This window comes from Motacilla alba, chromosome 3 (assembly GCF_015832195.1).
Source record: "Motacilla alba alba isolate MOTALB_02 chromosome 3, Motacilla_alba_V1.0_pri, whole genome shotgun sequence".
NCBI lineage: Eukaryota > Metazoa > Chordata > Aves > Passeriformes > Motacillidae > Motacilla > Motacilla alba.
The window spans coordinates 7,603,548-7,627,576 of record NC_052018.1 but is presented as its reverse complement, the minus strand read 5'-3'; the positions used below and the strand labels follow the sequence as shown (position 1 = coordinate 7,627,576).

The window sequence follows — 24,029 nt, the reverse complement described above, 5'->3', positions numbered from 1 at the left end:
ACGGTTTGTAAAACAAGTTACACGTTTAGGCATCAACAAATCACCAAAAAACGCCTTTTACGTTCTTTTACACCTTTCCCTTCCGCCCCTCCGTCCCTCCCAAGCTCCCTCCCACCCGCGCCGGGGTCGCCGCGCGTGCGCGCCGGGCCCCACGCTGGGATCGCGGCGGCTCCCGGGAGCGATTCCCGGGAGCGATTCCCGCAGCGATTCCCGGGAGCGATTCCCGCAGCGATTTCCGGGAGCGGTTCCCCGGAGCGATTCCCGCAGCGATGTTCCGCCGTCCGCCGCGCAACTTCCGCGGCCGGCGGCGCGCAGCCTCCAGCGGCAGCAGCGAGGGCGAGCCGGAGCCGGAGCCGGAGCCGCGGGCGGAGCCGGCCGCAGCCCCGTCCCCGGACTCGGGCGCCAGCTCGCCCTCGGAGCGGGAAGCGGAGCCCGAGGAGGCAGAGGGCGATCCCGGCGCGGAAGGGCCGCTGCCCGCGGAGGAGCCGGCCCGCAGCCCCCGCGGCCGGGCGCGCAGAGCCGGGGCGGGCACGGGCCCGGGGCAGCGCCGAGCCGGGGCCGCAGCGGGGCCGGGCCGCGCCGGGAAGGAGCTGCTGAGCTTCGGCGGCGAGGAGGAGCGGGAAGGTGAGGAGCGATCGAGTGTGTGGCATCCGCAGGGCACGGCCGGGGGCGCCGGGAGCGGAGGGGCTCTGCCTTGGGCTGCCGCCTCAGCGAGCCCCTCCTGCCCCTCGCTGCAAACACACCCAGCCGTGCCGTGTCGGGGGAAGGGCTCTCGGGAGGTTTTGCACGGTAAGCCCGTGCTAAACGTGGGCTGGGCCTGGTTAGTCTGGAGAAGACAGAGAGCTGGTCTCATCGGTCCATTTAAATATCTCGAAAGTGGGTGCCCAGAGAATGGTGCAGAACTCTCTTCGGTGATGCCCAGCAGTAGGATGAGCAGCAGTGGCAACAAACCAAAACACAATAAGTTCCACCTCAACACGAGGAAGAACTCGTTTACATCAAGGGTGGCAGAGCACTGGAGCAGCTGCCGAGGGAGGGCGTGCAGTCTCCCTCTCTGGAGACATTCCAGGCCCACCTGGACACGTTCCTGTCTCACCTGTTCCAGGTGATCCTGCCCTGGCAGAGGGGTTGGCCAAGGTGATCTCCGGAGGTCCTTTCAACCTTGACAATTCTGTGATGCTGTGAAAAGTATTTTGGCAATTGTTGATGTCCATGTTCTTTTGGTTGGAAAGCATCTGAAATCTTCTTAGAACTGCAGAAAACCAGAGAGAACAAGTACTGTGTGGTTCTGTGACTGAACAAGCTTAAGATGAACAATCCTAACTAAATGAAACTTGAATGTTTAATTGACACTTCTGGGCTGTTACTGTTGTGGTTGGTGAGAAGACATAGCCACCTTGGTGGGGGCAAGCTGCAGAGACCCTGCCTTTCAGCAGTGCAGTGTTGCTCTGTAGAGGAGGCTGAGCTGCAGTTTTTACCTAAGAGGTGATCGATCATGAGTGATAAAGCCACTGTAATATTTAGAATTAATCTAGAACTGAAAGACTGGACATGGCCCTTAGTGCCATAGCTTGTTGACATGTTGGTGTTTGGTCATAGGTTGGACTTGATCTCCGAGATCCTTTCCAACCTAATTGATTCCGTGATTCAGAAGTTATGCTGTGCACACATAGAGCTTACATGCACTTTTGTATGCAGTACATTCATATATATGTGTGTATATTGGTAGCTTTATGAATGTTACTCAGAATCACTTTGTTTTATCTGATAGGTGAAGAGTTTTTTAAAGTTAAAAAGCCATCCTTCAACGAAGTAACCTTTAGAATTAAAAAGAAGGAAAGCTTACTGCCTGCACAGACAGAAGCTGAAGAAAGCAAAAGTAAGTACTTTGTTTAGTTAAATATTTTATGAAATACATGAAGAGTGATATAAGAATACTGCTGTTCGATGTTTTTTGCTTGTTAATTGAACCCAGAATTATACTTACAATGTTAGTTTACAGGTTTATAATTGTAATGTGTTTCTGCTGAAATAATTTTCAGTTTGACCTTGGTAAAAGATTATCAGAACTTGAGGGCTGTTCTTGAGAAAACCCGATTATGCAGAACCATCTACTACGTCAAAGTTAACAAAGTTTTGATAAGTTTATACCTCAGCATCATATCTTTCAAACTATGGGCCAGGTATCCACTGCTTATTGCTGTCAGATTGCAGTTTGATCTGAGGATTGGCATTGAGGGAAAATGTGAGCTTAGTAGCATTTTGTCTGATGAAAATTAATGTAAACATTATTAAATTGTGTGCTCTTACCGCATTTGAATGTTTTGATTGAGTTCAGTCAGTAGCCTTGATTATTCTGGTAGTATCCCTAGTTTCATTGGAATACAGTCAGTTGCCCAGAGAGGCTAGGCTCCCCATCCCTGGAAGTGTCCAAGGCCAGGTTGGATGGGGCTGTGAGCACCTGGTCTGGTGGAAGATGTGCCTGCCCATGGCAGGGGAATTGGAACTAGGTGATCTTTAAGGTGCCTTCTAACCCAAACCATTCTGTGGTAACTCTCCTGTTGGAATATTTGGAGTTTCTGTGTTTTAGAAACAAATGCATCTAAAAGTTCTTTTTATGTATTTCCCCTTTGACACCTCTCTCAATTCACAGATATACCATATTTACTAATGTTTGATAAAAGTAAATTAGATTGAGATTGGGCAATAATTCCCTTTGAGGCTGTGATTCAGCTGAGATAGTAAATTTTCTTAGTAACCTCTTATAAAAGCATATCATATTCTTATAAAAGGTGGTACTTTCTGTTGTTCAGTAATCTTATGATTTACTGAAAGAGTAGTGGTAGACGAAGAGAAATCAATATTTTTAAAGAATTTGATAATAACTGGAGACAAGATAGATATAAATGTTTATAGTTTTACTAAGAGCTCCCTCATTGTTAATGCTTTAAAAAAAGTGCTTTCTAAATGCAGTTTTTTAAGTCAAGAATCCAAATATGCTGTAAGCAATCAGAATATTAATTAGTTGTTATCTGAGGGCTGATCTCATTGCTTTTGTGCCTGTAAATACACTCTGTGTCTCAGAAGGACTCACAGTCTTTCTATGGGAAGCATCATCAAAGATGCTTTTATTCAATACAAGAATTGGCTTGTAAGTGACTGTCTTGGGGTGTTACAATTTGACATGTTTTGATGAGAACAGGTGGAGCTAGACAAGGGGCCAGTCTTTGCTGCAGCAAGGTGTAAGTAATTTCTGGTAACCAGTTATGGCACATCATGTTCCAGCAGCTGAAACTGAAATAATGGATCATACTTTTTTCCCCTGTAATGAAGAAATCTGTCAGTTGGAGCCTGGAGTTGGCAACACCAAAGATGCTCGTGAAGAGGATGAGGACAATGAGGATGAAACTTATTCTTCACTGAATGAGGATTACAACAGCTCAGATTCTGAAAATGAATCCAGCTCTCCACAAAGGAGGAAGGATTTATCACCAGGTTAGTTCCCTGGCTTTTTTTCTTTTTTTCTCCAAGAAAGCTATTTTAGAACATTTTGTTTGAAGTACATGACAAGTTAGGTGAGATGAGTTCCACTCAGCTTAAACCACTTAAGGTATGGGCATCTGTTAGGTGTGAGTCAGGACTACCCTTCTGGAAGAATAGTAGTTCCCCCATAGTTGCAAACATTTGTTGTCTTTCTGTGCTAATTTTGGGAATGGAGCAGAAATTATGAGCCCTGGTTATAGAAGGAAAGCAGCAGAAAATTCCTCTTTAGTGATGCACAATTCCCTTCATGAGGTGAAAAGAAAACCTCACTTTGAGGCTGAGAGCTACTTTTTCATCTCCTTATATTCTACGTGGCAACCATTGTAGAAAACCATCTTGTGTTCTGTATCCAGAGTTGTACAGTGGTGCTGAACAGTTGTGATGATTGGCATTAGATAGAGTGTTGCTTTTAGTCTTTTCCTTAGATTTTCTCCATCTTTGTTGCAGGCAATATCCCCAGTGCAGCTCACGTTGAGGCTGCTCGGAGGAAGCGTCACTTAGCCAGGACAGAGGCTGATTATCTTGCCCTGGATGTTTCAAACAGTCCTCAGGTCCTTCAGAGAAGAGGAAGCAGTGATTTGGAGAGTGAAGATGAGTCTGAAACAAAGAATCTCGATTTTGCTCCTAAAATGAGAACTCTTAGGCAGAGGATGACTGAAGACATGGGTGAGTGTGTGGTGTTTCTCCCAGAGGCTTTGTTTTAGTCTCTGGAGCCACATGGGACTTTTCCAGTAAGGAGGGAAGCTTTGCTCCTCAGGGCTCTTGGAAAAAGGCTGTGCAGTTGGTACTTGAGGTTTATTTATATGGGTCATAAACCTGGTTTAGGTCTCACTTGTGGTGGTGCAGGATACTTTAAGAAATGTTTACAGAATTATTTTTGGACTTGTTGACTGCAAAAAAATGGCCTTGTAAGAGGCACATTTACTGTGAATAAAGTTATTCTAAGTCCTGCCTCCTGCTTCTGGTCTGGTCTTTTAAGTGCTCTTCCTGCACTGACATTATAAATTTGAAAAATGAAAAACAAACAAACAAAACCAGCATTCCAGCCATTCAGAAGTAAACAAACCTACTGCATGCAAAACATAATTGGCTTTTCCATTGTTTTTATTCGCTTAGAGCTGCTTATAGTGTTGTTTATGAAGCACAGGTTTACTTAAGTATTTGAATAAGGGCTATAAGGAATGCATATCTGTGAGCAGAATCTGCCATTCAATTTAATGCTAATGAGATGTTTTTGTATCTGTAGTTGAGTGTATGTTCTGGAATGCTCAGGGGTTTGTTGGGTGTCATGTCTTGGTCTATACTTACACTCTTGTTTACATGTATTATACATGTAAACTTTGTTTTGAGAAATAAAAACAAGATGTTTGTGTCTCCTACTGCAGTAGTAGTTGTCTGAGAAACAGTTGGGGGAATTAATGTTAGTGTGAATCCTACAAATCCCAGTAGCCTTTTCCAAGCCTTCCTTGCCTTTCAGTTTTTCAGTCCTCCATCTGCAGGTTTTTCATCTGCTGTTTTTTGTGTGTATCACTTCTCAGTGTTGGCTGGGAGAGCAATTGTTGCTTTAGATGGAGGGGAAAAACTAAAGGGTGTAGTTAGATCTAATAACAGTTGTTTTACCTTCCAGTGTCTCTGGGTGATGCATCAAGTGACGATGAAGCCAAGTGGGAAGAACAGCAAATAAAGAAAGCTGTTAAACTCTCTCAGGTGACACATGCTTTCCTAACCATTGGAAGTTGCTTTTTGCTTATAGGCAAGAGAGCTTTTCTGGGGTACTGTTGTTATTTCTGTTTTGCCCTCTCATTAGGGAGGATTTAAGGAAGTTTCCCCTGATTCTTCTGGGAAAGATGATTAGAAATATGGGAAGATGATAATGAAAATCTGTAATCTGTCTGGCTGTTGAGAAGCAGTGTGGTGGTGTCAGCCCCAGAGACAGATACCTGTTGTGATAAGAGATCACAAGAAGCAGAGAAGAAAATTCTGAACTCTGATTTTTTTGCTGCTGCGCAAGGGATCTTGAAAGCAAGAGTATGCAAATGATACAAATGTTGCAAAGTTGCAAAGCAAAAATTATTCTTTTATTCTGCTAAATTTCTGTTGAGTGGCAATCTGAGCTCTCTTCACAGTTCAGCAGAATGCTGTCTTTTTCTCACTAAGTAATTGGCAAAAACAAGCTATATTCTGATATGCTGGAAGTTTTGGCTCTGGCTTGGATCACTTAGGAGTATCTGAATAACCAGCTCTTTATTGAAGTCAGAATTGACATCTGTAGAAGTTTTTCTAATTTGGGGAGTAGAGGAATGAGAGAAAGTTACACCTTTCTGAGACTGGTGTTCAAATCCAGTATGATCTTAAGTCCTCATACTCCACTTGCTTATGGAAAAGTTAATTCTACTCCTCAGGAAACAGCAGCAATTTATAGCTGTAGACCTTGTTAGTTATGGAATAATGCTTGATTTGATTGGGTTTTGTCTAGATTTTTTTGTGATTTAAATATATATCTTTGTATCAGATGTCTAGTATTCAAATGATATGTCTTGTTGATCTGTAGAGTTGCAAGGGGACAAATTGTGTAAATGATGTATTAAAAACTGACACTTAATTTTTGTAGGAAATTTGTGATGATGCTTCTGTGTGTAAATATCAACCAACCAAACCCAAATTTGATACCTCTGTTTCTCTACCACCTGTGAATCTGGAAATTGTGAAGAAGAGATTGACTGAAAGGTAACTCCTTAACTTACTAGTTGTCTGAGTTTTTGTCACAGAATGAGGCAACAGCTTTGAAGTCTTACTCTTTTTTTCCAGAGCATTGAGCTTTATTTGGGTTGTTACCAAGTGTAATGATGTCTAATGGAGTACTACAAATTTCTTACTTTATGTGATAATGCTTTATTTCAGGGGAGCATTTGGAATTTCCAAGAGTGTTTCTGTCAACTTGAACTTTAGAAAGTAAATTCTTTTATTTGGCAGCAGCTTTTTATGGTTACTGGTGGTTCTTGACAGAAGCCTTGGTTCAATGTTATGTTTTCCCAGCAAGCAGAATTTCACTTGGGGCAGGTGGAGCTGGCACTTCCAATGCTCCTATGGTAGTTCTTATACCAGCTGCAAAAATAGCCCAGTATTTCCTAAACCAGCCCAAGTGTTTTACAGCCTGTTCAGAACGTGCCTGGATCTTTTTCTTTAGTTTTGTGCCAGGCTGTGACTCCTCTTGAGGAGCTCAGCTGCTGTGTGGGCAGCTGAAGTGTCCTTGGTTGGACATGGGAGCCTCCTAGAGGGTGTGTGGGAAGGACAGCTGGTGTCAGGCATCCCAAGGTAAGCCATCCCCTGTCATCCTTCCCAGCACAGGGAGGCAGCTGTTCAGATAAGTTTAGACAAGTAACTTAATACAAGCGGGATGTAAGTTGTGCTGTGAGCTTGCACCAAGCTCTGTGTGTAATCTTTGCTTTGTACAGACCATCACTGCCACATTTGTTTAGAGAAGTGAAACTAAGTTGGACTAAATATTTTTGTGGAATTGTATGCTTTCTTAGCTTTAATCATCTGAAGGGAATTGAGTTAACTGAAGCAGGAATTTATGTACAGAATCAAATAAGAAAACATAAGAATACAGCTGTCAAGGGTGGGAAATTTGTCTGGGAAACAGCAGGAATGGGAGGAAGAACCTGTTTGGTGTAGGTACAAACCTGTTTTGTTTTTAGATGTTTTTAGCATATTAAGTGCTGAAATAAATTAATATTTTTTTCTTTTTAATTTGTAGCACAGTAGAATGCAATAGCTTAATTAAACTATTTTCTTTGGGAAGTGTTTCTTTGGGAAGGTGAAATAAATTGTGGTCGGTGCCTTGATTCTGTTACAGACCTGCTCAAACTGAGCAAACACTTGGGATATGTAAGGAGGGAAGGGGTAAAAAAGAGAGGAAGCAGAGTTGTAATATATGTAAATGTTTGTGTGCTACCTGTCCACTAGAGATAGCTGTAGACAGAAGTTTTTGGTGTTGATCACACAATAGTAAGAGTTGTCAGTTGAATTGTATTTAATGGTGAGCACATTGTGAATGCTACAGGTACTTCTGTCCATGCAGCTTTTATTAACTGATATGGACATGCTGATGTGAGCTGTAGTTTTTACCAGATTACATCGGGTAGAATCTATTTTATAATTTGATACCATGTAATTTTGGCTTTTATGGTTTTGGGAAGTGTGGTGTATTGAGGAGTCCAGGTAAAATACCTGTGGTGCTTTCAAAACTGGCATCATATAAATGACATTTGGGTTGCCAAAGCATGAAGTTTGTCCCTACCCTGTAAATGTTGGCATGGGTAAATCTTTCAGTGCTGCTCAGGTCAAATGCAAGTGCTATTATTAGCACAGGCAAAGATTTTGTATATGATTATAAATGTTTTGGAGTGCATCAGCAGTTAAGTTGGCAATAGCTCTGATTATCTGGGTTTCTCTCTTTTAGGATAACGTCCTTACAGGATGTGCACCGTGCCCACCAGAGAGAGTATGAAAAATATATGGAGGATATTGAGAGCTCAAAGATGTCTGTCCAGGAGTTGGAGAAGTCTTCAGATGCAGCTATGAATTACAAATTCTACAGGACCATGAAAACATATGTAGAAAACTTGATAAACTGTTTGAATGAAAAAGTATGTATATTTTCCTCTTTTTTTTTTTTTTAAGATGATAAAGGTATATTCTTTCAGTGAAAAATGAGAGATACCACCCAGTTAAAAATCAGTTCTATCAGAATCAAATTTAATCTAAATTTAATTTTGTGTCACTTTGCAGTTGTGAATTTCTTCAGGTAACTTTAAAGAGAAGAAATGTTAGTGAATACATTTTCTTCAGTAGCTAGTGCCTCAAAAGCAAACTGCAATAAAACAAGGGACACCAGTGGTGTCCTTGAGAGCCCTTTTGTATGAAGTCTTAGTCCTTGATGTGTAACTGGCATGTAGTTTGTGTTTTCAGCCTGAAAAACTCCCATGACCAGGAACTTACTTGTCAAACTATGATACTTCTGTTCTAATTTCACAGCTATACAAAAACCCCATGGAAACTGGTTTTTGTTTCTTGTGGGATTTAAATCTATTGAAAGCCTAATTGGTGTTTGCTGTATTGCAGCTGAAGGACATTAATGAACTGGAGTGGGCTGTGCATGCCCTTCTTCAGCAACGAGCCGTGAGAGTATCGAAGCGAAGGCAAGAGGAGCTGAAAAATGAATCTGCTTATGTTCAGCATCTGACAAGTTAGTACTAAGTTCAAATTTTCAGTGAGAAAGTAACTTCTGTCTTTGAGCAGAAATACAGTTAATTTTTGGGTTAAGATTTTAATTTTCACTTTTGATCTCCTTTCCCCTTCCCATTGTCAGTAGGCGTCTTATACTGTACTTCATTTGAAATTCTTACCTCAGTAATGCCCATGATACTGTTTTTCTCTGGTTTAATTTCTCTGAATGACATGACCAAGTACCTTGTCAATTTTTAATTGTTCAATTTCCCATCAATATTTAAAAAGAAAAATGAGAGTCAGTTTTCCAATAGATTGTAGTTATGATATTTTATGAAAATCCCTTTGCTAGGATTTTCTTCTCTTGAGAAGCTGAGAGGGCCTCAGCTTCAAGTGTAAACAATTTGTTATCTGCTGCTGTGGAATGCAGCAGGTGCTTTCTCGATTGGTCAATGTGGGATGTTTCTACTTGGTGACCAGTCAAGAAAGCAACAGCTCTCGAACTCTCTGGGAGTCACAGAACTTTATTATTCATTCCTTTCTATTCCTGTCTCGCTTTCTGATGAATCTTTCTCTCTGTTCTTTGTAGTATAGTTAGGTGTGGTCTTTTTTAATGTAATATATATCATAATATAATAAACCAGCCTTCTGAAACGGAGTCAAGATCTCTCCTTCCCTTCCCCAAGTCCTAACTGCCCTGAAGACCACTGCATCAGTAGATTTCAAGTTGGAGAAAGCTTCCTTATTATTGAATTCTGTGATTATCTGAAAAAGCTGAGTGTATAATTGGCAGCATCACTTTTACCTGAGGGTGTGTAAGGCTATGTGTGTGCCCAGATTGGAGATTTCAAACCAGGAGGTAACACCCATGTGGCCGAGCATGAAGAGAGAAGCTACTCTGTGTAAGGGTTTTATCTAAAGGAAAACTGTTTCAGTCACTGTAGGAAAAATTAGTGCAGTTTTCTCAGCTCATATTTTCTTTCCTCATTAAGGTATTGTTTATATGCTGTGTGAATCTCTAGCTGGTACTATTTAAAAAACCCAAACAAACCAGACCTTCAAAACCAAACCCTTTAAAACTGTTCAGGCAAAGCTGAGAGCAATCTGCTGGGAACAGATGGAGGGCAGATGTACTGGATCCTGGTAAATACTAAATCATATGGGTTCAGTCTTCTTACATGAGAGGATAAACTGCTGATGAGAGAAAGTAGCAGCCTGGATGGTTTTGTAAAATGGGGTGGCAAACTGACAGGTGTAAGGAGAAAAGGGTAATGGGGTAATGCCATAGTAGGAATTGCTATTAAAATGATTTTATCTCCAGCTCATTACAAATGAGACTTCACTTGCATATTTAGCAGCACATAGCATTGTTTTTTATGTTCCTAATTATATTTAATATAGTGGAAAGGCTGTTTTTTCTTACATGATAGTACTTCAGTAGTAGTACACCCTTTCTCTTTGGCATGTTTTGCACATTAGCTAGTTATTAGTGCTATAAGGAATTTACTCTGACTTACTCTGGATAATGTTAGAGTTTTGATTAGGTTTGTTCTTTTGTTGGCTATTTTCCAAATTAAAAAAACCTAACAAAACAATAGAAGGAGGTTCTTTGTTTCCCGATTTAAAATAAAACAGGAACTTTGAAAACACACCACTTTATTTTTTGTCTCTTTCTGTCTTATAGGTGGGAATGACAAACCAGTGAAAAGCAAATTGGAAGGTGATGAGAAGACACAGGTTCTGGAAATGTGTGAGCACCGAAGGTAACTCTTACATAGGGGTGCACTTAACCCTGATAAATGTGCTGTGCACTGACTTCCTGTCATTCCTAGAGTCATGATTGTAAACCTGTAGGATTATTAAATGAGATTACACTAAAAATCTTTCAGTATTTGCTTTCCAAAACGTGAAGTACATGGAAGCCATCTATGCGTTATTTTGATTTGAACGTGAATGCTAATAGAGCTGGATATTTTAAACTAAAAATTCTTAAGTGAGACAAAATTATGAGGGGAGCTTTTTTTCTTCCTATTTTAATAGTATTAATATTTTAATATTATTAACTTCTACCAAAATATATTTTTGTATTATGTATAAATATCAAAATTGGGCAGAATTGTTTCTGCTGGAGAGGCAATGGAGAGTGAAGCAAATCTACCTCTAGCCCCATGCTACATTTTGGATGTTACAGTGTTCACAGATTGGTACCAAATCTTTTTCATATTATTGGGAGCTTTGAAAGTTTTATAGTTGAAGTACCTCAAGTCATAACTACACTTTGAAGCAGCAAGTACCTTGAAATTTTACTGGATGAAAAGTGGTATAATAATAACAACTTCTTCTCAAAGCAATTAACTTTTAATGCTAATTGGTGTGAATAGCTGTTTAAAAGTATTTATGCAATATCACTTCCATATAATTTATCATTTTCCTGCGGTAGAAATTCAAGCCATTGATTTTGCAGCCTGTTTCTCTTGATGCCACTGCAACAGTTTTTAGAACCCCACTGGCACATGGATGCTATTACCTTTTTCCTGTAGGTTGTTGAACAAGATCCAAGACTGACAGGACAGTCTGAGAACTCAGTAAATACGCACTAAACTGTCAGACAGGATCCAGTTCAACACCAGATGCTCAGGTGGGATGAGTTGTTAGCCTCATCAGTGGTGATGAGGTGAAGGGAAGGTTATTGTATGGCTCATGGGGGAGGTCAGAGATGTTGCTCTGAGCTCAAATCCCCTCCTTTTTCCACAGTTTAGGAGTTCTTGTAGTCAGTTCTTTAGTCACTGTGGCTCCCCCATTGCCTCTTCTTAGGCTGTTTTCTCATGACTTGTTTTAAGTACATTTTTTGAAGTTGGATTATTTTCTTTAAGCTCTCTCCTGCACGCACAGGAGAGGATAACTCATCTGAGCTCATTCCAAACTGCAGGGCTTGCAGGCGGCAGGCGAGGGAGCAATTGGGAGAAGGAGATCACCATGAGGGCTTGTCGAGTGATGAGGAGCTGACTCCCACAGAGCTGGAGGAGTTCCAGAAGAGCAAAGGTTGGTGACAGTCCTCATGTGATGTCCTAGAAGAAGATCTCTCGTTGATATTTCTTCAATGATTTTTTTTTTTAAGGAAAAGTAGAGGAATACTTCATTTGAGTTCCATGTTTTTATTTGCATGCTGTAGAAAAAAATGCACCCAGGCAGTTCTGACTAATGACTTGGGAAGAATGGATGAATGAATGGTTGTAAATTTCTTGTGGTGTCAGTTATGTGGTGGCAGCACTCTGCATGGCTTTTCAAACTAGAGGTTAGCTCTGTCAGATTATGCCAGAGCTGATCTGGCAGTACTCAGTGCAGTGCTGCAATGTGTTCTGTACAGTCAATTTATTTCCAGAAGTTGGAGTGTGAATTAAAGGTTGGTGTTTTAATTATCTTGAGTGAATGGATGAAGAGGAGGAGGGAAAGGTATAATAGCTTTTCTTCATATAACAGCAGAAGGGTTTCCATGCCTGAAATGTTATCATTCTGGAACAAAGTTTGAAATACAGTGATTATATAAATCTGTGAAAAAGGTCATGAACAAACTTGCCTTTCCTTGGTCTTCTGACACTATTTTTCTCTAAAACTGGGTTTTTGTGGGAGCTGTTTTTAAACCATTTCAATGTCAGGTGTGTCAAAGATAAATAACAAATGCAATTCTCATAAAAATATCTCTTATGTCCTATAGATGCATAAACCCTTCAGCTTGTGCCTCAATAAGTTCTGTGATTGTTTCTTTTTATTCCCAATGAATATTATCCATAGATAACGTTTTAGAGGATAGTAGGAAAATCTTTGAAGATGTACATGCAGATTTTTGTGACATCAGAAAAATCCTGTTGAAATTCCAGGAATGGAAAGAAAAGTTTCCTGACTCTTACTGTGATGCTTACATCAGTTTCTGCCTGCCTAAGCTACTAAACCCGTTGATCAGAGTTCAGTTGATAAGTTGGAATCCTCTTGAGGTGGGTGCATCAGCTGACATTTTTGTTAAAAATTGTGTTTGTATGATGTATTAATATGAAGAATTATTTTTTTCCTATACCTAGCACAGAGCATAGAAATTAAGAAAGGTACTGTGTTGCCTCAGAAACTGAAGCATGTTGTGGAATATTCTTAACGTTCCCCTTTCCTTTTACCTCCAGTCCCTTTTGCTACATCTCCTGTAAAAACAGTTCTTCTGGGTTCTTTGAAGACACTTGAAGAATCCCATCCATGAAATTGTGGCTTTAAATCTAGTTTTGTTGTTTTGGCCCATTCAGTGATGAGGATGAAGCTGAAATTAAGTGGGAATTTGGGTGTTACTGGATAGAGCTTTTCTCTTAATGCTGACCAGCTGAACAACTAACAGGACTCATCTTTCAGCAGACTTTTACAGAGTTGGAAGAGATGCCCTGGTTCAAAGCTATAGAAGAATTCAGTGATGCAGGAAATGTATCTGAATCAAAAAGAGATGATGATCATGATAAAGAAGTTTTGCCTAGAGTGATTGAAAAAACTGTTCTTCCCAAAATTACAGGTATGATAAGATTGTATTGAAAATGTTCACTGCAGCTACACAATCAAACCTTAAATAAAAATGATAATATCAAATAATGCTGGTGATATCACAGTGCTCCAAGATGTAATGATTGTGTAGTTCCACAGAGTGGGGCTGAGGTGGCATCTTCAAAATTATTTTGTGAGAGGCTGAGCTTTTTACATGTTTACTTCTGTTACATTGTAATGGCTTGAAAGTAGGGCAGATAAGTAATTGCATATTGTGAATGAAATAAATTCCTATTTTTTTTCAGCATTTGTGAAGAGTGTGTGGGATCCTTTATCTACTTCACAGACAAAGAACCTTGTACAGCTTTGCAATAACATCTTTGGAAGACAAATCCTTTCCAAAAATGAGTCCAGCCGAGCAAGAGAGGTAAAAGCTGTGGTACTGAGAAAGGGGAACTTCACCACTGTGTGTACTTTTGTGTGTGCTCCTGTGGGCACTGAGAACATTCCCCTGAAGCTGTTTGGTTCTGACTACTTTTTTGATTTGTCACTTTATATTAAGATGATTTAACAGTTAAACTTCCAGCTCTCTGATGCTCTCCTTGTTGAAGATGATGAGGCAGAAATCAGCTGCTGTCAGTAGAAAAATTCTGCCTGTATCTATCCAGAATCTGTTCGTAGATCTAATCTTCCTTCCCTGCAATAACAATTATTTGCATTTAATTATCTCTCCAAATTTGAGATTTATATGCTGGTGATGCTTCAGTGGTGCATCCCTTAAGCTTTTATTTATAAAGTAGGCCTAGAATTTTAAAAGTTGAGAATCCCCAAAGGTTGGTTAATTGGTGAGGAGGAAAACTACTATGTAATCCTAGCAATCCTTTAGTAATTACTTTTATATACACAGTTGCTCTAGGAAGCCTTTCTTAGCCTGATTCGGGGTTTATTCTGATGTAAATCAGACAGTTTATCTAGTGAAAATGGGATGGATTAAGTGGTGAAATAGGATGGACGTTTGGGCCCTGAGTATGAAAATAAATATTCTAAAGAAAATGTTTATGCCTTCCAAAGTTTGCTCTTTTGAAACCATGGCTTAAAGTCAAGTGATTCAACTGATCTTAGCAAGAACTTAAATAAATAGGCTTAAAAAAAAAAAGGTAGGGGGCAGTCTATGGCACCTGAAAACATGTTGCTCAAAAATACTTACTATCCTAGCTATGGTGATTTTTTTTTTACATAGAATTTAACATCTTTTAATGGAGATCCCATGTGTATAACTTGATTTGGCTTTAATCTGTTCAGTTTTCTTGCTGCCTTGCAGATTAGTGTGCAAAAAAAGGCCTCACCTAGGGATATAGCTCAGGGATACAGTGAAACCCTCTAGGCTAAGCCTATAGACAATTGCAGCTGTGATTTGTCTGCTGTTTCTATTTTCTATTCAGGGTCTCAGTGTGTGTTCTATACAAATGGCAGCTGCACTTATCTCTAAGATACCAGACCTCTGGATGAACTAAATAACCTTTGAGGTTGTTACAAATGGAATACGAAATCTTTCTTCTGCGGACATATTAATAATTCTTTTTTAATAGGATTTGATGAACACGGTTGTCCTAAGAATGAAGAAATCTGTAGAGGAAGATGTCTTTATTCCTCTGTATCCTAAAAGGTAAGCTAACCCTGTGACTCTCTTCAGTTTGTATTTTTTTAGTTCCTCTACCTTTCTCCCCTACAGATGTAGATGAAATACTGTAGACATCTATGTCTGAGAGATCAGGTGTCTGTTTATCTTCTTTTAAATCCAACAAAAAATAATCTTTATTTTAACTTTTTCTTTTTTTTTTCTGTGAGCAGCACTGTGGAAGACAAGTCATCACTACGTTCAAAATTTCAAGAGAGACGATTTTGGTCAGCTGTTAAGGTAGAGAAAATAGGGCTGGATTTGTTCTGTTTGTCCTCTCTGAAATTCATTTCACTGGAAATATTAACATCCCAGACAATATTCAGTTTTCCTGCTATTCATGTTGCCTGCCCTCCTCCTTGGTTCAGAGCAGGTTGATTTTCAGGTAGCTTAACCTCAAGGTATTTTACCCTCACAAACACAGCCTTACACCACGCTCAAAAATGACAGTTGTAAGGATTTACAGTGATAGAGGCAACAGAAAAACCCTCAGTGCCTAATAATACTGATATGAACTACAAAAAAATCTTTGTGATGCCACAAATTGTAGTATCATCATGTCATGAGGGACTGTGTGTAGTCTTGTCCTGAGCAGTTGATGTGCCTTTTCATTTCTGTCTTTGCTTCTCTAACAGTTTGCTTAGTTGCCTTCTGTACTTAGCAAATTGTTAAACCCCCAAGAAGGAAGGGAAAAATGTTCTTCCCACCCTTGGGAGGTCATGTGTACACATACACAGGTGTATCTATACATACATACAGATGTACTTGTAAAATTAATTAGGTTATTTACTCTGTGCAGTTTATTAGTGGCTAACTGACCAGAAGTTTGAAAAGTGTAAATCCTGGAGTTTGAGGACTTGCATTGGATGCGCATATTACTTTTCCATGTTCTTCTTTTATGAAACTTGTAACAGTTCTAGCACACTTACAGCCAACAGCTCTACAGATTGTTTCTTCATTACTGCAGCTGCTCTCCAATGTTGTTCTTTGGGATGGGATTGTCCAGGAAGACAAGGTGCGTGATTTGGGACTGAGCAAGCTGCTGAATCGTTACCTTCTCCTGAACATCCTAAACACACCGCTAGGGCCAGAAAATACTGAAAAGTGTAATAAGGTAAAAGATAATGTTCGTTGCAAGAAGGGTGTATGCTCAAAGCCTTTTGTTTTTCATGAAGAGGGGTCAAAACTGAAGATGGAATATTTAAAAAAAAAAGAAGTAAACATTTAAAACTTGATTTTAATTTTTTCTTTTAACAACCTTGCTGCATAGAGCATTTTAGAGCAAATTCTGGTCTGTAGGCTCTTAAACATAACTTCTTGGAGAGATAGTAGGTGTTGGTTTGAAGGAAAAAGCACAGTAATAATGACTGAACCTGCCAGAAGGTTCCTGTCAGAAATGATGTGACTTGGTTATATTGAAATGCTTGTTAAACTTTTTCCAAATATTGTGTAAACAGGTGGTTGCATGCCTTCCAGAAAGATGGTTTCAAGATCTCAAGGGTGGATCAACTCTCCCTGAATTACTGAACTTCAGCCAGCACTTGCTGCAATGTGCTCGTGAGCTACACAAGGACAACCACAGGTAATTGATGAGGCTGTCCTTGAGATTCAAGAGCTTTCCCAAATACTTTTGTGTTAAAATTTTTAAAAATTCCTAAGTATGCTCATGTATGGTGTATATATATATATATATATGTGTATCAAAAAGAAAAGATGGGTGTAATGTGAAGGAGCACTTGAGCAGTCCTCATTTACTGTGAGAGTTTGAGGTGGTTGACGTTGGGTGCTGTTAATGATCAGAGTAGCCAAAGTCAGGAAACAAAAATTATAGTTTAGACAGGTCAATAAAAGTGCTATTATACTTATTAATTTTTTTTTTTAATTCTTAAACAGTGATGAAACAAAAGAAGTTCTTCTCCTGTTGGTGAAAATTGGAGCTTTGCATATTGTAGAAGACTTCATTGAAGAGCATAAACTTGAACACCTTAAAGCAGTGACTGGGAAATAGAAACCTTTGAAGGAATGCTTACATTACTGAAACAAGCCTGCTACTCACAGTAAACCAGTTCTAATATGAAACTTAATTAGTGGATCCTGTCTACTCAGAGGTAGTGGTAATCGCTATCTTGGTCTCACTAAATACATGAGGTGTTTTTCCAAAATGTTTTTTACTATGCCATCTACTCCTAGATTAGGCAGTATTTAGAAGTTGCAGTTGTCAAAGCAATGGTTCAGGCATTCTAAAACGTGTGACAGTGCTTTACTGCTGTATCCTTCTTGAAGGAAACTTGCAAACAGAAAGTGCCTGTGAACTTCATCACTGCTAGCCAGTAAACAACTTGACAGGTTATTTCCAGTACTAATTGCCAAATACCATTTGACTCAGCAGTCACTGAGCTCTTCTGACTTGTGGTCCACAGAGATTTTTGGTAGGGTTATTGTTCAGCCATTCCTAGCGAAAAGGATTCATGATGCCCCTGATACAGAAACAAGGGGGGCTCAGTGTGCAGGTAAGGAATCAGGATTTGCAGACACTGTGATGATGAGAAGAACAGAACAACTTCAGTTACTTTCTAGTAACTGGAGTTCTAGAAATCTCCCTTTGCTTCCCAGTAAGCTCCACAGAACTTTACTTCTTCATATCCTTACTAGGATATTATATTATTTCTAATGTTTTGTAATTTTGTATATTTGCAATAAATATTGTTACAGAATAACAGTGATGTTTCATTGTAAAAACTGTAATGCATCACAGAATCTATATGTTCGTGACTATTTCTCCAAAATCTTCTGGGAATAGAATTTAACTCTTGTAGACTTAATCCTTATGCCTTCTTTTTATATTTTTTTAAGTTAAAATATATTTTTGTAAAATATTTTAATTGTAAATAGGTTTGATCAGTATTACAGACAAAAGATTAAAAATAATTAGGGTTTTTTTGAAAATAAAATATTTTACTGTGGTAATGACTCTTACAGCTCATTTCTTTAATGTGTGACAAAATGTTATGAAGTTGTATGAAAATAAGCCCTTCCAGTTCCACTAACATACAGCAGCTTCAGGATTTATGTTATATGTAAATGCCACTTTCTAATAATCAATTTCTGCTGTTTTTCCTCTCAGAATGCAACAAAAATGCAACTGGTGATCAGCAATCACCACAAGCTCATGATCTCATTGCTTTTCTCTTGTTCTGCTTTGCCTCATGCCAGCTTGTCTCTAGCACCAGCCTTGTGCTATGACAAAAATGTAATTGATGTTCTGTCACAATTTAGCTCTGTAGATGTTTGTTTCTGGAAGAAAGATTCCTTGTAATGACTTGTAGGAGTTGACAGGGCAGTGGACACTTGAGCCACAGAAATCTGTTCATGCTGAAATCTGGAAAGGTTAACTTTATTGTTGCTTTGCCCATGTATATACAAAACTTGACAACTGATCATCCATACAGTAAACTAAAAATACTAATTTTCTCAGGAATTCTAGACTGCAAAAAACATTATTATTTTTCAAGTTCTTCACTCAGTTCTTTCCGAATCTTTTCCTCTATTTTTGAAGTATCATATTCTCTCAGCATGTCAAACTCCAGCCATGGCTGGCTCCATTTCTGTGCTGCTTGCATTTTATGTTCTGGTAGCTCAAACTTGATTCCCTTTATATTGTATTTCGGTCTTTCCCACCGTTTTGACCATGGTTTAGGTTTCATTCGTACCTGCACCTAGAGTGAAAGATTAAAAAATATAAAAAACCCCCCAAAACAATAAAAAGGTATTAAGGAATTAGATTTTTGATTGTGATCTAGCAAAAAGTAAGAGAAAACTGACCAATCTGTCAGTGTGTTGTTTAGTAACTACTATGATACTATGATTGTTATCATAGTATCTTGTAAAACTTTTTAATTAACACTGGCTTGATTTACCACAGAGTCCTTAATCGAAACATAAATTGAAGCTAACTCATCTTTTGTACTTTTGCTCCTTATTAAGAAAAAAATAAAAGTAGCACAAGAGGAAAAGGGAGGAATTGCCATACTGAGTTTCTACACAACACTCTGGCAGGGTCTGACAGTTTCTGGATCTTCCCTGAGATGAAGATTTTAGGTGACTCTTCCATCTTTCTCACCTTGTTTCCCTACACCAACCACTCCTGAATCAGTAACTACGTTAATAATAACATTCCTGTAAGAAAAGCTTTCCCTTCTGCACAGTTCTACAGAGGAATGTGGAGGCTTCTCTTTGCATGTTTTCAAAACTAACTCCAGAGGATGGTAGGTGTTTTACATTCTCACCATTCTTTCATTAAACAAATGGCACAAAGATTTGCCTCATTTTATCTTCTTTTGTCACCCTGGTAACTGATGTAGCAAAGAGCTGCTCCAGCCTGCCAGGATAAGTCATAAATGGAAGCTGTAAATAATCCTGTGCTTTCCCTCTGACGCACATGGCTCCTACCTTGTTCACAGGAATTTCCTCGTGCTCCATCCGAGGCACGGGTTTCATATTGACATCGACAGTGCTGTACTCGGGGAGGGCATCCCGCAGGTACATCAGGTTCTCATCCAGCCTCTTCTCCAGCTTCAGCACCTCAATCGCCTGGATTCGAGGGCTGTACAGTTCGTAACAGATTTCAACCCCTTAGAGACAGAAAGCCTGGCTTAATGCACCAAATTCAGGAGAAATACTAACACCCAAGCAGTATTGCTTCAGTTACACATTCCTGCATCATTGCAAACTGCTTTTTACTCCTCAGAGCACTGCAGTGCACTTGTGATCATACTCGTGCACTGTGTCTGCACATTTTTCTGTAAATCAAATCTTTGAAGCCATTCTGTATAAGAGACTTGAATGGCTCAAATTTAAGGAACACGAGCTTGGGTTTTAAATTTTATTTCCTTTTGGTTACAATGGCTGTTAATTATGAATCTCAGTGTAGGTGTAGGGTGTATGAAGAGACATGCACTCCTTTCATATTTGCCCTCAGAACTTCACTATTTGCACTGCCCCTGCTTTTGTCATAATCCAGAATATGAACCTGTGATAAAACTCTTCTAATCTGTTGCTTATTAAAACAGTTCACACCTACATCCCTAGTTCATGAAAACACAGTGCTCAAACTGGGCTGGTATTTACATGGCAACAGACAACCCAGACTCAGACATAAGCACAACCATCACAGAATGTCTAAAAATTACTGTGCAGTTCCATACCTTCAAGTACAGAGCACATCAGCATTTCTGTGTACGCAGTTTTAAACTTGCCCAGTACTCTAACAGGCAGACTGATACTTTCACTTCAATCTGCTGTTTTCCTCCCCACAGACTAAATTTCTACCACATAGCACATTTTTTGCTGAACACTTGCAGCATAATTACCACAGCTGAAAGCCCACCTTGGTCTTCTATGACATTCCGAAGGACAAAGGTAGCGCCGAGCCCTTTCCCTCCCCTCTGGATGCAGATCCCAACAAAGCGGCTGGATTTGTCACTGGCGAGGGGATTCGCAGTCGTCACGGCGAGTATACTGCCTGCCAGAAAAATGGACTCAAATTAACAGCCTGTCCCACTTAATACGTGCCAAAATGTGGGAAGAATCAGGCAAAGTGCATCTATTCAGGTGCGTTTTGAAAATACTTTTGCTTCCCATCAAAAATGCCAGAAACAGAAAAAACTGCTAAGGTTTTAATTAATTAAATTAAAACCTGAATTAATACAGGTTGAAGTGGTACTGCAGGTTAACTGCAAGCTTCACCTTTATTTTTCTGCTCTTCCCTATTCCAATTGAATATAATTAATCTAATGTATTTTTTTTCTTTAGTTGTACTGGTAAACCATATGCTCAAGGGCCAGGATTCCACATAAGGAGGACATAAGAATTACTCTTAATTAATCAGGATGTAAATATGAGATTAACACACAAAGTACTACATATAGAAACATGTCCTAGTTGATCAAACACACCTGAGACTTTGTGTTTTATGCTATTCTACATATGACCACACTTTTTAACACCCCACACAATGTAAAATACTGCCAGAATTACAAAAGTTTTAGTGCTGACACTGACCAACATAGAATTCTGGGATGTTGAACACTTTTCTTCTCTGTATCATATCCTTTCTTTCTATGTAGTATTTAAGAGGATCTGTTCTCCCTCTGGGAGGTATAAATTCAGGGCTCAGAAACCTGTAAGAAAAGCCAAACTTTTAGAAGTATGAAACAAAAGCATTTGCATTAAAATATTAGACAATTCCAAGTATTTGGCCTAAGATTTGCCAGCTGTTGCCTTTTCAGAGATATGAACTGCAGTTTCAGAAGTCACCAATTTTATTTAATTATTGTCTTTCGTTATTTATAAGGAGTTTTTGTGGGGTTCTGATATTGGTTTTGGGTTTTTATGTGGCTTTTTTGTCGGCTTCTTTTGTTGTCGTTCTTTTTAAAGAGATTTTTTCCCAAACCAGTAATACATGGTGGTCTCAGAGGAGCTGACTGAAAGAGGCCAGTTCAATTAGTGCTGTCACAGCTTAGAAACACGTTATTTCATGGTTTAATTGTAATCCCCATGACAGAACACTTACTATTTGTTGACCTTAGTAACAGCTATGGAATAATCTATTACAGCTTTCACAAATTGATTCTACAGGACACACCACATAAATGTCCTTTTGTGTTACAGAAGCTTAAAGAGACTGGTAAAACTATTTTTTTGCTACAAAAAAATTAAACCATGCCAAAGAATTTCCCCATGGCCTGGACCTCAGTTATTGACTGCTGAGCTGAGTGCATACTTCCTGACATGGACTGGCTTGAGCTGAGAACCATTTCCAACAGATATTTGGATGTGCTCACTCAGGTTTGGATGGCAAGACCACCTGCCCTCAGAGCAGATGGATGAAGGTGGACAGATCCATCTTAAAAGTCCTGGATCTGGCCAGGAGAGAAGGACCCAACAGAGAAGAGGACAAATGCAAATCTGCCCTACAAACCTTATGGGGCTGTGGGGGCAGCAGAGGTTCTTGCTGGTGCTGCTGCCCACAGGCAGCCCCACAGGCAGCAAACAACACCAAACCTACTCATGATCTTCAAAGTGAGGTTTTTGGAAGGGGCAGATGAACAACACAGGGCCACCACTCTTCTTCCAGACACAGCACTGCAGTTTGAACCACTGGGTCATTTAAAGCAGTGCAAATTTGGTTTAAAACCCAGAGAGGCTGTGGATGCCCCAATCCTGGAAGTGTTCATGAACAGGCTGGATGGAACTTGGAGCAAGCTGCTCTAGTGGGAGGTGTCCCTGCCCATGGCAGGGGGGATTTGCACGAGATGATCTTTAGGGCCCTTCCAACCCAAACCATTCTGTGATTCTGTGAAATGGGCTGAAGTGACATCAACAGTACCCAGAATGAGACATCTCATGAAGGCTACCAGAGACATCAGGTCCATGTCACAACCAGTGATGCACAACCAGCCTTGAGGTCCAAGGCAATGGCAGACACAGGACCTGTGTCCCTGTCACCCCTGGCACGCTAAAGAGACGCCTTTAACAGATATAATCTCCCACATTATCTCCAAATTTTCAATAGTATTTACTGCTCTACATTTTTTTCATGTTTCATTGCTTTCACAAACTCCAGAAACAGTATTTGAAGGTGTTTTGAGCATATTCCAACACAAATGATCTTTGCTAGAATTTTCCAAACTGTGTTGGGGTATTTTTTTTGTGTGTGTAGTAATTCCTTGGCTCTCTAAGTGCGTGCTCACACAGCGAGCAGCCCGAGCACAGCCCAGGTGAGCAGCGGCACCCTCACCTGCTCTCCTCCTTCTGCGTCTTCCTGTCGATAATGACGGGCTTCGGAGGCGGCTGGAATTTCGGTGGCTTTCCATCGCTGCTCACTCGATACCCCGATAAAGAAAAATACCCTGTAAAATACGAAACAACGTTTAAAACACCCGTGATTTCAAGTTTAACCCCTCCCCACCAAAGCAGGACATGACACCACAACCAGCCCGCCAGGCCAGGAGCCTCCTCCCCCGCGCTCTGTGGGCCAGGGAGGGCAGGGGGAGGGCGCCGGGCCCGGGGGAGGCTCGGGGGTGCCCGGGGGTGCTCGGGGGTGAGGGTGAGGGCCCGCGCGGTGCTCACGGCCGGGCAGGGCGATGGCGGCGCCCCGCGGCACCAGCCTCCCACAGGCGGCCGCCATGGCGGCTGCGGCGCGGCCGCTACGGCGGGCGCGGGGGGACAAAGCGCGTCGGGACGGAGCGCGGAGGCGGTGCCGCCTCACGGGGCGGTGCCGAGCTGGAGCAGGTTCGGGTCGGATAGCGGGAGGGAATTCCTCGCCGTGAGGGTGGTGAGGCGCTGGGTCGGACCGCCCGGAGGAGCTGTGCATTTCCCATCCCCGGAAGTGTTCCAGGCCGGGTTAGAAGGGGCTGGTTTAGTGCGAGGTGTCCCTGCCCCAGGGCAGGGGCTGGAAGGGTCATTAAAGACCCTCTCAAGCCAACCCGTCCTGGGATTTGAGGGTGGAGGGAAACAAACCCTGTCACCTCCGTCCCTCAGGGCGATTTTGGCAGGAGGACCGCGGCCCCAGAGCAGGGGAGAGGGGCAGCTGCTGTCCCTGGGATGCGGAGCTGGAGCTCCCAGTGCATCCCCGGGATCATCACAACACAGCGCAGGCACCGCTGGCAGCTCCTTGGGCACCACAGGGATCCGCCAGAGGTTATGAATTCTGGCTTTGCCGCATGAAAGTGATGGCATGTTTTCAAGAAACACACTTCTGTTTTCATGATAAAAACACTCAGCTAAAAATATTTTTCGAGGCCATCGTTATCTCTGTCCGTAATTCAGATATCCTGCAGCCCCAGTGCTTTTCACCAAGATTAGTTTGGAAATGATTATATGCAAAAGTACTGTTGAGGTATCTTTAATATGTTTGTGTCAGTCAGGTTTCCTTGGCCATCAGTCTGGATTCAATTAGTGCTTACAGAGGGAGGAGGAAGGTGAATTCTAAATGTAGGTCTATAAATAACACCCCGCTGTTTAAACCTTGCAGAGATTCACTTCAAAACATCCCTGACCC

At 40.8% G+C, this 24,029-nt stretch overlaps 2 protein-coding genes across 2 annotated transcripts; one reads left to right on the top strand and one right to left on the bottom strand.

Annotated features, from left to right (window-relative positions):
* The first annotated feature begins 150 nt into the window (after positions 1 to 150).
* Positions 151 to 18,187, top strand: GCFC2 (GC-rich sequence DNA-binding factor 2). Its single transcript, XM_038133122.1, has 18 exons — positions 151 to 624; positions 1,772 to 1,879; positions 3,334 to 3,495; positions 3,991 to 4,209; positions 5,171 to 5,250; positions 6,155 to 6,270; positions 8,009 to 8,195; positions 8,671 to 8,794; positions 10,460 to 10,538; positions 11,705 to 11,817; positions 12,568 to 12,767; positions 13,168 to 13,321; positions 13,596 to 13,717; positions 14,880 to 14,956; positions 15,142 to 15,208; positions 15,936 to 16,082; positions 16,426 to 16,550; positions 16,862 to 18,187. Exons 1-18 carry the CDS (start codon positions 270 to 272, stop codon positions 16,974 to 16,976), a joined length of 2,550 nt encoding a protein of 849 aa, XP_037989050.1. The 5' UTR covers positions 151 to 269; the 3' UTR covers positions 16,977 to 18,187.
* Positions 18,188 to 18,330: 143 nt separating this feature from the next.
* On the bottom strand, positions 18,331 to 23,211 carry MRPL19 (mitochondrial ribosomal protein L19). Its single transcript, XM_038133123.1, has 6 exons — positions 23,099 to 23,211; positions 22,767 to 22,878; positions 21,029 to 21,147; positions 20,355 to 20,489; positions 19,418 to 19,599; positions 18,331 to 18,684 (listed from the first exon to the last, which is right to left on the bottom strand). Exons 1-6 carry the CDS (start codon positions 23,154 to 23,156, stop codon positions 18,469 to 18,471), a joined length of 822 nt encoding a protein of 273 aa, XP_037989051.1. The 5' UTR covers positions 23,157 to 23,211; the 3' UTR covers positions 18,331 to 18,468.
* Positions 23,212 to 24,029: the final 818 nt, after the last annotated feature.

Bases quoted from the DNA above. Each gene is read 5' to 3' on its own strand.
- GCFC2 (XM_038133122.1), top strand. From the start codon at position 270: ATGTTCCGCCGTCCGCCGCGCAACTTCCGCGGCCGGCGGCGCGCAGCC. The intron at 8,196-8,670 runs GTATGTATATTT...GCTGTATTGCAG, and splicing joins TAAACTGTTTGAATGAAAAA to CTGAAGGACATTAATGAACT. The intron at 13,322-13,595 runs GTATGATAAGAT...ATTTTTTTTCAG, and splicing joins TGTTCTTCCCAAAATTACAG to CATTTGTGAAGAGTGTGTGG.
- MRPL19 (XM_038133123.1), bottom strand. From the start codon at position 23,156: ATGGCGGCCGCCTGTGGGAGGCTGGTGCCGCGGGGCGCCGCCATCGCC. The intron at 19,600-20,354 runs GTGGGCTTTCAG...TCTGTCTCTAAG, and splicing joins GAATGTCATAGAAGACCAAG to GGGTTGAAATCTGTTACGAA. The intron at 18,685-19,417 runs GTAGGAGCCATG...CTTTCACTCTAG, and splicing joins AGGAAATTCCTGTGAACAAG to GTGCAGGTACGAATGAAACC.